Source organism: Populus nigra, chromosome 1 (genome assembly GCF_951802175.1).
Source record: "Populus nigra chromosome 1, ddPopNigr1.1, whole genome shotgun sequence".
In the NCBI taxonomy this organism is placed as follows: domain Eukaryota; kingdom Viridiplantae; phylum Streptophyta; class Magnoliopsida; order Malpighiales; family Salicaceae; genus Populus; species Populus nigra.
This window is the reverse complement of record NC_084852.1, coordinates 24,489,439-24,502,556: the sequence shown is the minus strand read 5'-3', so window position 1 is coordinate 24,502,556 and position 13,118 is coordinate 24,489,439. Positions and strand designations below refer to the sequence as shown.

The following is a 13,118-nucleotide window of genomic DNA, read 5'->3' as shown; positions in this document are numbered from 1 at the left end:
CAAACCCAGTTGCCTATCTTTGCCAGGGTTATCTTTCTCCTCCAGGTTCTTTTAGAGACCAGACGAGCAAAGAAAAAGATCTAAGAACATGATAGCTACTTCTTTCACCATTCAAGGCCACAGACATTTGATCCTTAAAAGACACGAACTTGGTCCAAAAGCACCAATTCAAACACACCTTTTTCTTTCTTTTGCACCCTTTTTTTCATTTTTTTTTCCTGCACAAATACATCGATTATATCGTGACAATACATGCAAGCACGTCAAGATTAAAGGCACAAATAGAGGGAAGAGGGTGCATCTGACATTGAAAAGCCAACTTATCTATATTTACAAACCAGACAAATCCCCGTGAATTAGAAATTTAAGGATCCCCAACAATGATTTTTTGACAACCAAAATAAAACTAGAGGGAAAAAAAAAATCAAAGTAGAAACTCAATGGGGCCGGGTTGCTTTTTTGGCCCCATTGAAACAGTTCCGTATCATCGTGGAGAATCCAATATCTGTCCAGCGTCCAATCACAATATTGCTGACTTGTTCCGGCGGCTTACCCTTACAGGCAACCCCCATTTGGGCACAGGGAAAGGACCATATTGTATACCATCGTCGTCTCCCACAGTTTGCCACCTGAAACCAAGCATCACAAAATTTCAAATTAAACCAGGAATCACAAAATGTTTATGGCCATTTATCGACTCTTTTTATCGTCAACATGGCTGCATTTAGTATGCTAATGATCAGCGTCATCTCCATAAATACATAGGAGATCAACATAATCAAGTAAATAGTATAACAGACAACTTTGAATGTCTAAAATCCGCTTGGAAAAGTAAAGAAATTGCAGGAATCATTTTTCTTCTCTCTCTAAATTAATTGATAAGAAATAATTTTAAAATAGTGAGGACAAAAGAAGAGAAATGATGTGGCCTACGATAAAGGTACTTCAGAAGAAATTAAGCTTGTGGTGTCGACCAAACCTGGCATCCTATAGTAATTGAATTTGTCTATAGTAATTTCCATAGCTGGCATCCTAAATGGGCTCATACTTATTTTGATTTTTTAAGACTGCGTAGCTGGCAACCATGTCGCTTATATACTAGCTGAAGACTGTGTTTGATTCGCATGCTTAACATTATTCCCATGAGCCGTTGTTGCTGTGGGATAGAGGTATATAGATACGCACGAGGATGGCAAGTTTCTGGGTTCAAATATTTTGGGGGATATATATGCATATGTGGTGATGAAAATCCTATAAAAAAGATTGGATATTTGGTGACTGTAACCTTTGCCACGTCGAAATCTATTAGATATTAATTATATGTATATAAACCTGAAATCAACATATCGAAATCTTTATATAAACAAGGATGTTTTAATTTTACTTGCAGTTGATTATGATTAGGCTTCCTTAGCAACTAGCTAGCTAGGAAGAACATGTCACGAGTCACGTGGATGGACAATGCTAATCCTATATATCAAATAACTAAAGTTTCGACAGCCTAGAAGATTTTAGAATCAATCAAAGCCAACCAGAGGGTATCATGACTTGGATGATCAATAATCTAAGGTTAATTATTTAAGTTTTTAAGTTGAGATGGTTTTTTAATATAGTATTGGAATCTTGTTTACCAAGCAATCTGTGCAAGTTTCAAGTTAAAAGAACTTTTACTTGATGAGATGTGTTGGAGAATAATATAAAACTATTATTGGGATCTTACCTAACATCTTAAGTTTTTAAATTGAGATGGTCTTTTAACATGATATCATAGTTTTATTGACTAAACGGTCACGAGTTTTGAATCTCATCACCTCCATTTTATTTTTTAAAAATTAAATAGAAAAAAATATAAACATGTATAAGTTTCAAGTTAAAACACACTTAAAAAGTACGCTAAAAAATATATAAATTATATATTAAAATTTTATTTAATAATTTAAACTATTGAGTTAATATAATTTTATAACACTAAAAAAATTATAAAGAACATGAAAAAATTAGAAGCAAAATCCTATAAATGGAGTCGGAGACTCGGAGTACAAGCTCTCCGCATCACTGATCTCCACGTTAACATGCAATTAAATTAATAACATGGGGTGTGCTACCCACCAATTACCAATTGCTCTTCTAATTCTAAATAGCTCTTGGAATGACTCGTGCCTAGGTAATGGAGCAAGTACGTTAGATTCATGTATCATGCATGAAAGCCACGTATAATGAGAATGATTCTAAATTCTGTTTTTTTTTGCTAGCCTGGTATCCACTACTAGAATCCACTTAAAAGGGCAAAAAAAAAAAAAAAAAACAGCCCCACTGGCGTTTCATTGTTACCTAGGACCACTTCCACGGCCCAAGGAAAATCAAGAGGACCACCACAACACCACCATCAATGGCTCCCCAAGTCAACCAACAGCAGACCTAACCTACGTGGCTCGACCTTTATCTTACATTCAAAACAAAATCACTAGATAAGTACGCATAGCACTGTATTTCCCCCTTCAAATTAATTAGGTACAGAGTCATGTTCAGATTACCCAAATCCTTTGATTAATGTAATTAAGCTTATCATCATGAGTAATCTTGACGCGTGTGTGATAGATTAGTGTGTATGAGAGAGAGAAAGAGAGGGGGGACGGACCTGTAAGTGGTAGTGAGATGATGCAGGAGAATGAGCATCTCAAGCTTGGCAAGCTCACTGCCTGGACAGGAGTGCAATCCATTGCCAAAGGGCATGAACGTGTTAGGTTTCGGTGGCACCTGCAACATCACAGAACACACTCGTCTTCATCTCTTTCCTTGTTTATCTTCATCATCAAGTAATTAAATGTATAAGCTCTGAATATATATATCTATATTCTTTTTCCACAAATATATAGGAGATGATATATTTATAAATATATATGATTCCAAACAGGATCATACTTCGTTAGAGTAGTTGCTGTTTATGTTTGCTACTGTACCCTACAAGAACCAACTCACGTGATCGGATACAGAAAAGATTTCATGACGACGAGCTGCTATCGATCATCTAGATACAGGAGATTCACATAAACAACAATGAAAAGGACACTACCCATCAACCAGGATAATCTTTCCCTTATTAACTTTGTATTTCTACGTAATCCGAAACAAGATAGACTGTATAGCGGTGTATGACCCACTTCATGAAACTTGGTCAGTGACTCAGTTAACACAGAATGCATAGTCGACACACATGTAATGTTTTTGGTATGTAGCTAAGCTTACGTACATGTGAATTAATTAATTCTGGCCCTCACCTCGAATCTTGAAGGGTCAAATTTCTCGGGTTGAGGGAAGAAATCCGCACAATGATGAATGCTTCTAAAGAGAGGAAGAACCTTCCAACCTTTGGGGATAAAGTAGCCTTCAAACTCAACATCTTGCACTGCTTCTCTGAACGTGAACGACAGTATACTTGCTGTTCTTAGCGTCTCTTGGATCACCTGAAATTAAAATCATAATCAATTAAGATTGCAGCACACATATATATGTGGAAATATTCATTGTAATATAATTATCATAAACACTACAATATTAAATTAATTTGTTTTGTAATTTTTTGAATATTCAAATCACGTAAAAAAAAAACAAAAAAAGAGAGGATGACGATATGTCAATTGAGTTAGAAACTGAAATAAATTAAATTAGACAAAATTGATAATTGATATTTGTACCCGACTTGTCAACGGCATGCGCCTTGTATCATCCCACGTAAGCCCACGATTTGCCTCTACTATTTTGCTTCTAATTCCTTCCTGTTCTCTCTGCAACAGACAATTAATTTTCAATGAATAACACATACCATCCAATGCATATATAGTTGAATAATCCAATATTCGATTGCTTTCTCTGCCGCAAGCTTCTCTCTTCAAAGGCATTATTTTAATAGACCAATGATCGGTCAAAATAATAATAAAAAAAAGAAATAAATTGAGAAAAATCAACTTAATGAAGACAAAAGAGTAAAAATCATACTATAAAAAAGAATAATATGAGACAGACACAACTTGACAAATACACTAATGATAAATGATTGGCAGGAGGGGAAGCTAAGGGGATGAATGGATTGGATTAACGTGGGGAGATATTAATTAACTTACCGTGACAGCTTCTAATAAATCTTCATTATCATGCAAGTACTTCAAAATCCATGTTAGGACACTAGCAGTAGTATCATGAGCGGCAAAAATCACTCCAATTATATTGTCAGCGATTTGAGAATCGCTAAGCTGATTTTTAAGCTTCTCGTCATCTTTATCTCCTAATAATACTCCAAGCAAGCCTCCTCCTTGTCTCCTGCTTTGCCTTCTCTTCTGTATCAGTTTCTTCAATGTCTCGTTCAGTTGCTTCCTTGCCTTTCCAAACAAACATCAAAACCCGGCACCAGTTATTAAAAATTGTAAATAGACAAAATCAATAAATATATATGTTTCCTTGATACTCTTGACCAGCAAAGAATACAATGTGTGCAAGACAAAGACAAAGTAGAATTCAAGAGACAGGGGAGCCAGGTAGCTCCTTACTTTCATTGCTTTGTGAAAGGGTGTTCCTGGTAAATCTAGAGGCATAGAATTATATCCCTTCTCCAGGCGCTGATACAGATGCTTAATTCCTTCCATTTCCAAGTCTTGTTTTTCACCGAAGGCAGAAATCATTGCCACATCAAAAGCATACTAAGAAAATTAAAAGTACGTTTTTTTAGCACCTCAATGAGACAAAAGTTGAACTGGTAAAAGATTACTTTAGTTCTTAAGAAACAGACATATATACATACCCTCTTCATTTCTTGCAAGGTGTTGATAGTGGTGTTTTTCCAAGAGGGAAGAAATCTCATGACAATTTGCTCAATCTCCGAGACAGACCCTCTTATAGCAGAGGGTAAAAAAGAGGCCTGCACCAACTTCTTGAGCCTTGAATGATATGCCCCTTGATGAAAGAACAGGGCCTCTGGTCCTATCATTTTTTCCTTACTTGTTGGATATGTAGGCTTGAACAAATGCGCCCGAGTCACCAGAACAATTCTTGCTGCTTCTGGACTAGAAATCATCACACAAGGACATCCCAATATGTGGGTCTTAAATATGTCTCCAAACCTGCAAAATGAGCTTAATTATCAAGAACTAAAAAAAGAAAAGAGCTACACAAAAATATTTCAAAGAAAAGAAGAGAACTATATATATACACGGTACATATTGTGTAACTTTTGTATATACCGTTTTTGCCTGTTGAAGAAGAAGGAATTTGGGTTCTCAGCATAGAGCTTGAGCGTCTCTCCAATATAAGGCCAACCCATTGAGCCAGGTGGTAGGCGTTTGTCTTTGGGGTGATGCCATTGAAGATAAACAAGCAACAATAGAAAACAACAGAACAGGACTCCAGGTACCATCAGAAAAACAACCTGAACCTGAGAATATCGTGAAGTTGCGAAAGCCAAGGGTGGTGATAAACTAAGTTGCATGTTTTTCAAAGAGAGAATAAATTAACTATTCAAAGAAGTGAGACAGAGAGGTGGCAGAGGCTAACTAGAACAACTACTAGTAGTGGTGATGGAGAGAGAGCGAGAGAGAGAGAGAGGTAGTGTCGTAGTGAGGGAGGGTTATTGGCGTGAAGTAGGGGGACTTATATAGTGGGGAGGAGGGGTTTGTAGGTGACAAGCGTCACCACGTTTATGGGAACACCTTGCTCGTCAGCCCCTCTTTTAGGGCTATACCCCAACCTTACACCCTGTATTAATCACCCTTTTCTCTGGATACCACTGTTTCTCTTTGGACACGTTCATTAGGACGATGAGGTACGGCTCCCGCGTTGTTCTAGGCATTTAGGGACCAGGCTACTGCATCATATCTACTTTATGTATTCAACATTTGTCTGGCACAGACCTTTAGCTTCTGTAGTAATTCGATTTCCCATTTCTCTCATGCACGCGGCAAGTAGCTATCTCAATTAATCAGAACATTCATGCTTTATTAAACCAAATCAATTTTATATGTTATCTTGCTGATTTATTGCATCTATGAAATATAGACTGAGTTCACAACAGCACCGATCCACTACGATATTAATTCTGGTTCAATGAATCAATCAAGATTCACATAAAAGTTTCTTTTACATAGAGGTTTTAAGAAATTCTAGCATTTACACCTATATTTCTTTTTCTTTTTTTGTTAATACTAATTAGTAATTAACACTGTACCGGATCAGCTAATAAATCTTTATTGGTTACAATTACTAATTGTTTGAATCTAAATGATACTAATTATACGTGTAGCACGAGGAAATGTAAAAAGAATCAAAAGAAAACGATGGAAGAGAAAAAAAAAAGAAGAAATGTTTAAGAGTGTGACCGTGATTGTTTTTTAAAATTTTATTTTATTGGAAATATATTAAAATATATAATATTTTTAAAAAATTATTTTTAATATTAGTATATTAAAATAATTTGAAAATATATAAAAATAAAATTTATTTAATCCCTATTTAAAACACAATACCAAACAAAAATAAAAATTGTACCAAATAGTGTGTTCACTGAAGTTTCAAATGTTATCAAATTGATTTATTTATTTTTTTTCTTTTAAGTGTTTTGTATCAGAATTATAAAAAATCTCTTAAAAAATTAATTTAATAGTTTTTTTTAACAAAAAAATAAACTTAAAAAAACTGGATTTTCAAAACCACACGAAAACAAGTATCAAACTTGATGGGAAGCTTCTACATGTGTGTGCTGTGTATTAACCTCTAAGTACTTGTCAGTTCGCTGGAAGAGAAGGGAAAGACATGATAATGCCTCCATCCATGATTACCTCAAACTCATCGTCAGTACTTGTCAGCCCGGCCCTTCGCGGCCTGGCCCAGCCAATCTTATCCCGGCAACGTTGTCTGCACCATTGTGTTCCTGCATACGTGTCGTTAGCCAAGAGCGTTAGCTTGACTATGTTTGTGTTGCCAATTTAGTAGTTGGGACTTGCAGTTTTCACGTGTCACGTATATGTGTAACTTAAATTTACAAAAAAAGAAAAAAAAGAAAGAAGAAGATATTGTTGGATTATTTATTTTATATTTATCTCATTAATAGTTTATATAGCTATAAACCAAGATAAAAAAAATATTGATTATATTTTCTTGATTAAATAATTGAAATAATTTTTTGATTGCCTTCAATCTCTTGATCTCTTTCTTTTATTAATTAATAACTAATCAATAATATTTATTTGAATTATTTTCTTAACAAGTCTTTTTAAGCTCATACTAATTTTAATTTTCACGAGTTTGACATTCACAATCTTTATTATAATTATAGCTTTATTTGTTTATCTATAGTGATAATATTTATCTAAATGCGACTATTTTTAATTATTTTTCTCCTTTTATGGTTATTGTTTCATTTCTTTAATTAAATGTCTCTGTTCATGATTTGGCTTTTTAAATAGTCATTCTATAATGATTCACTTTTTATTAGACTGTTGCATTTTTCTTAATTATCATTATTTCTTAGCCATTTTCTATCTACTTTTTTAGGAAGAACTCTCTCTCTCTCTTTATTTACAAGTGATCTTTTTTTGTACCACTTTATCTCTTATCCAAGAACCTAGTCTTTTTTTTTTTTTTTATGTTTTTCTCTTGATGCAAGATCTCAATTCTCTTGGTGAGCTTTGTTATTAATTAATTCACATCTTTTTTTAATGTTATTTGATCATTCGCATGGTCTTCTGATTTCTTTATGTAATGAGATGATATGTTATTGACAAAGAATAGTAAATAAAATATTTTCTACACAATGAGAGGATTGAAAAAAAAATATTTTAAAGTGGTTGGACGGACTGCATATATAAATCCACCTATGAAAAAAACGAAAAGAAACAGAGTTCATATTTAAAATAAGATATATGTAAATAACGTATCGCTGAAAATTAATATGAAAGCTAATATTTAGAACAAGATATGATCGACTTACTTTGATATCATATATATATATAAAAAAGATTTTATATGTAAAATTTGAACTCTTAAATGAAGTTTTATATTTGGATAATAAAATGCATATATCATGTTGTATAGTATAGTATAGTATAATATAAACAAGAAGTCATTTTTTTATCATTTTTTTATCTTTTAATCTATAGATATAAAATCAAATCTTCCATGAATTAATCTAGAACCCAATAGTCTACGAATCAAATTAAGTTTTTTCTAAAACAAATCAACTTGAAATTGACAGGTTTAATCCAATTAGTTTTATAAATCTATATATATGATCTGGTCACAACTTAATTTAATTTTTAAAAGAAATTTCAAAACAATATTATGATCTACTTTTTAAAAAGAAATTAAATCAAAATGAATAAACTTGTATCAACTTGTACACCTCGTTACTAGGGCAAACACTTATCCTTTTCTTTGTTACCAGCCGCATTAATCAGCACCGTCTCTGCTTTATGGAGGCGATGTGCTTGAAACATTTGCCAACGACAATGATTCACTTGACCGGATTGTGATGCAAAGCCTGTTGTACAATAAAGTAATTTTCTTTTCGCATTTAAAAAAATAACTACAATTCCCATACATTCCCACTCATATAAAGGATCAATCTCACGACTTTGATTGATGATATTTTAATATATAGTTAGAATTTTTTTGTTAAGATTTTTTTTAATGATATTGAATATATTAAAAATAAATTCTCAATGTGTTTTTATTAGCTCATTTTTTATTTTTATTTTTTTTATCTCTTGCCACATTACCTTATTTTATTCTTCTTTTTTATTTATTAGATATTAAATTTTATTTTTTAACTATTAAATCTTCAAAAAATCTTGAGTGGATTTTGTTAAGGTTAATTAAATTGTAAAAGATATGTTATTTAAAATATAACTAAAGGAATGCTATTTAAAAATATCAATTATATATAAAATTGATATTAACAAATATAATTATATTTAAATTATATCATTTCCCAAATATTTTTTCAATAAATTTTAACCAAACAAAAAAAATCGGAATATAGAACGCATCAAGTGACGGGGTGATGATAGAATCTTTTCGATTTAAAAAAAAGTAGAATTGTTTTCACAGAAGTTGACGTGTTTCGGTGTTTGCTTGGCAGAAGCTAACCACACGTGTGGTGGCGCAGGCCAAAAGAGGTACCGACCAGTTCACGTGGTTACACCGGCCTTGATGAGCATATCCTTAATCCACGTGCCCGCTTCCTCTCCTCTGTAATTTTCTCCCTCCCCACTAATGCTAGCCACCTGTACACTCCAAGCTTGGACCTTGGAAGGAGCTCTTCCCTTGCTAGCCTTCTCTGGCCTTTCCTTTTCGACTTGCAATCTTCTTTCTTCCTAGAACCAGAAGCAGGCACCGTATACGTGGCGATCACTTGCACTAAAAGAGCCCACAGATGATTGAATGTTCCGCCTTTTGTATTATAAGTATTAAATTAAACGGTGACGTGCCGCATGGGATCATGGATTGATTTACTACAACGCAGCAACATGGGTCCGATCGATGCACACAAGATAGACTTTGGTTTGCAATTGATGGAGAAAATATAAGAGAAGACTATTCGAATGACACATGTCAAACTGGGGAGTTTGCAGGACCTTCGTATCTTGCTCATTGCATTGTTGATCAGCAGAGATTGTCGTCCATTATATATGATTAATATTCAACGATATAGTCTTGAAGATATAAATTATTAGAATTTAGTGGATTAATTCCTAATTTCGCACTGAGGAAATCACATGGATGTGTTGTATTCATGAACAATATGATGATTATGCTCCTCAACCTGCATTCAAAGCATTTGAAATTGTATCTACAAGGTCCATTAATCTTCTCTGAACTTATGCCCAATATTTACAAAGTCAATTAATTATTTTTTTATAACTTAATTAGATATTTAACTTCGTACGTATAGCATGGAAATGTGAATGAGAGTTACTGGTGCATGGTTGATCTAGCCGAATCTTCTCAAGTGCAGTAAAATATGGATTAGTTGGGCAAGAAATTGCACTACAAGAAAACGTGAAAAAAGTATCTTAGAAATTATTTCTTGTGGGTTTTTTTATTGAATTCATTGCCATTTTTTTGTTTATTTGATTAAAGTTTTAGGTTTATTTACATTGCCATTTTTCGTTCATCTAGCTTTAGTATTAGAAATTATCAAGTAAATGAATACTGAAGTATAAGATTTGCAAGGGGTCTCAGAGTCTTCGACCAACTATCGAATTTTATTTTCTGGTGTTCCTTTTCTTAGGGTTCCTGCTGGATATGAATCTTCAACTTAACAGAGAGAGCACGGGAACGTGTTCCAGGCATGGAAAAAGCCCACAACTCCTGCCAGCCAACTTACAGCATCAGTGCCATTCCCATCAACCCAAGACCAGGAACCTAAAGACCAGCAATTAAGTAAATTTGCCATCATAATTTTTTATACGCACAATGTCAAATTATATAAGTAACGTTGTTTTGTTGAGTAAGATTATGGAATGAATTAATGAGCATGTATGAAAATACGATCGAGGAATATCTGATCCTGGACCAAATATTTTTAGCTTTATCATATGTTTTAACTAAATTGACAGTTAATTTGACTATATATTGCACAGTTACGGTTCTTTTCTAGAAAAACCTTGAATCAACAAAACAATTTAGTTTATAAAGTTAAATTGATAGTTTAACTAATTATTTTTAACTAAATACATTAATCATGAAGAAAAAAGAATAAAGAACCAACAATATTGAAAACAGAGCTGCTGCTACTTTGGAAAGCCATAAATGTTATTCTTTATTATGTGATGTATCATAAATATACGAAGTAGCAGAGACGTGAGTACAAGCAGAATAGAAGTCTAGAATTACAAGGAAAACTGACAATCTTTATCTTATAAGGACTGCATTTCTTTCTCATAAAGCACTGGTGTAATTAATCCTTTACGTATCAAATATTTGTTGCTAAAGAATCAGCTAATATTTAGTCTTCTTCCAATACTCCCCCTCAAGCTGGATCAAGGGGATTGATTGATCCAAGCTTGGACAACAGTCGGTGAAAGTGAGCAAAGGTTAGGGATTTGGTGAACACATCAGCAAGTTGATCATGACTGCGGATGTAATGAGTTTGGATAGTCGGAGACTGAACTTATTGATGAATAAAGTGACAATCAACCTCAATGTGTTTTGTTCTTTCATGAAATATAGGATTAGCTGCAATATGCAAGGAAGCTTAGTTGTCACAAAACAAGGTCATATGGATGCTACTTGGAAAACCCAGTTTAGATAGGAGACCTTTAAGCTAAATTAACTCACAAGCAGCTGATGTCATGGCACGATATTCGGCTTTGGCACTAGAGCGTGCAATGACATGTTGTTTCTTGCTACACTAGGATATAAAGTTACCACCAACAAACATACAATAGCCAGTGGTCGATTTGTGATTAATAGCATTGCTTGCCCAATCTGAATCATTGTATCCGGTTATCTGAGTGTGATCGTTTTTGGTCATGACAATTCCACGTACAATAGAGCCCTTTAGATAGGGTAGGATTCGCTTGACAATACTCAAGTGAAAAATAGTAGGCGCATGCATGAATTGGCTAACAAGACTAATTGTGTATCTTATATCAGGTCACGTGATAGTAAGATAAATGAGCTTACCTACAAGATGTTGATAATGATTGATAGATTTAAGAGGCTTACTATTTTTGGCAAGCTGCAATTTACTGTCCAATGGAGTAGGGGCAGGCTTAGTATCTATCATTTCAGCATCCTTGAGTAAATCAAGAACATATTTTCGCTGATTAAGAAATAACCTTTTTATGAGCAGTAACCATTTCTATTCCAGGAAAGTACTTTAATTTGCCGAGATCTTTAATTTGGAAATGATGTTGTAAAGTGGCCTTGAGATGTGATATAACCTCATTATTATTTCCTGAAATAATAAGATCGTCAACGTAGATGAGAACCACTAATGTTTCCTTAGGTCCAAGATGAACAAATAAGGATGAATCTGCATTGCTCCTTTTGAAACTAAGCTCTTCAAGAACAACACTTAATTGAACATGCCAAGCACGTGAAGATTACTTCAAACCATAAAGTGATTTGTGAAGTCGGCGCATTAAGGTAGGATATGAAGCTTGAGGATGACCAAGAGGCAATTTCATGTAAACTTCTTCCTCAAGATTCCCATGCAAAAAGGCATTTTTAATGTTCATCTGACACATTAACCATCCATTGTTTACGACAACTAATAGTAAAACACGAACAATGTTCATCTTTGCAACATGAACAAAGGTTTCCTTGTGATCTACTCCAAAGGTCACCCTGAGCTACAAGACGTGCCTTGTGTCTGACAATGGTGCCATCAGAATTAAACTTTGTTTTATACACCCATCGACTGCTAACAACATGTTTTTTTTTGGGAAGTTTGACAATACTCCAGGTTTGATTCTGAGCAAGAGCTAGAAGTTCATCATTCATGGCATGTTTCCATTCATCTTGAGAATTAACTTCCTGAAAATTTAGTGGCTCATGGACAATAGATATGGCAGAAAGAAATGCAATATAGGCAGGTGAGAGTCGTTGGTATGTAAGGGAATTTGGAATAAAATGTCTTGCTGCAAAAATGACAAAATCTTGCATTTTAATTGGAGGAGCACGATTATGAACTAGATTTTAACGAGTATGTGGAAGAGGAATAACATGAGCATCCAATTCAGATTGCTCATTAAGGGAATCACCCTCAGGATTAACCATAATAGGTTTAACGACCCTTGAGCTAGAAGAAGGACTAGCAGTAGACACAGAGATACTGCTACTAGAATTTGCATCGGGTTTAGAGTGTTCATCATCTTTTTGAGATTTTGAAATAATTTGACCAAAGTTCTCTATACCTGAGGGCACATCAGCGGTTGATGAGAGGGTGTTGCCAATAGCGGGAAGTAAGGTTGAAGAAGATACTGTGTCTGTAGGAGCTAGATAAGGCAGAGGGAATAGATCTTTTAAGGATGTCGGCTGACTTATCTCACAATAGTATGGAGTAGTTTCTTCAAATTGAATATCTTTTGATATGAATAGTTTTCAAGAATAAGGGTGATAACATT

At 34.0% G+C, this 13,118-nt stretch overlaps 1 protein-coding gene across 1 annotated transcript; it reads right to left on the bottom strand.

Moving 5' to 3' along the window:
- Positions 1-282: 282 nt before the first annotated feature.
- On the bottom strand, positions 283-5,950 carry LOC133687391 (abscisic acid 8'-hydroxylase 2-like). Its single transcript, XM_062107038.1, has 8 exons — positions 5,235-5,950; positions 4,796-5,114; positions 4,545-4,694; positions 4,122-4,376; positions 3,696-3,785; positions 3,279-3,464; positions 2,639-2,757; positions 283-629 (listed from the first exon to the last, which is right to left on the bottom strand). The coding sequence occupies exons 1-8, from the start codon at positions 5,477-5,479 to the stop codon at positions 521-523; spliced, it is 1,473 nt and encodes a 490-aa protein (XP_061963022.1). The 5' UTR covers positions 5,480-5,950; the 3' UTR covers positions 283-520.
- Between the last annotated feature and the right edge of the window lie 7,168 nt (positions 5,951-13,118).

Coding starts and splice junctions, on each gene's coding strand:
- LOC133687391 (XM_062107038.1), bottom strand. CDS start 5,479: ATGCAACTTAGTTTATCACCACCCTTGGCTTTCGCAACTTCACGATAT. Junction 5,115..5,234: donor TTCTTCAACAGGCAAAAACG/GTATATACAAAA, acceptor CTCATTTTGCAG/GTTTGGAGACATATTTAAGA. Junction 3,786..4,121: donor ATTTATTAGAAGCTGTCACG/GTAAGTTAATTA, acceptor TGTCTGTTGCAG/AGAGAACAGGAAGGAATTAG.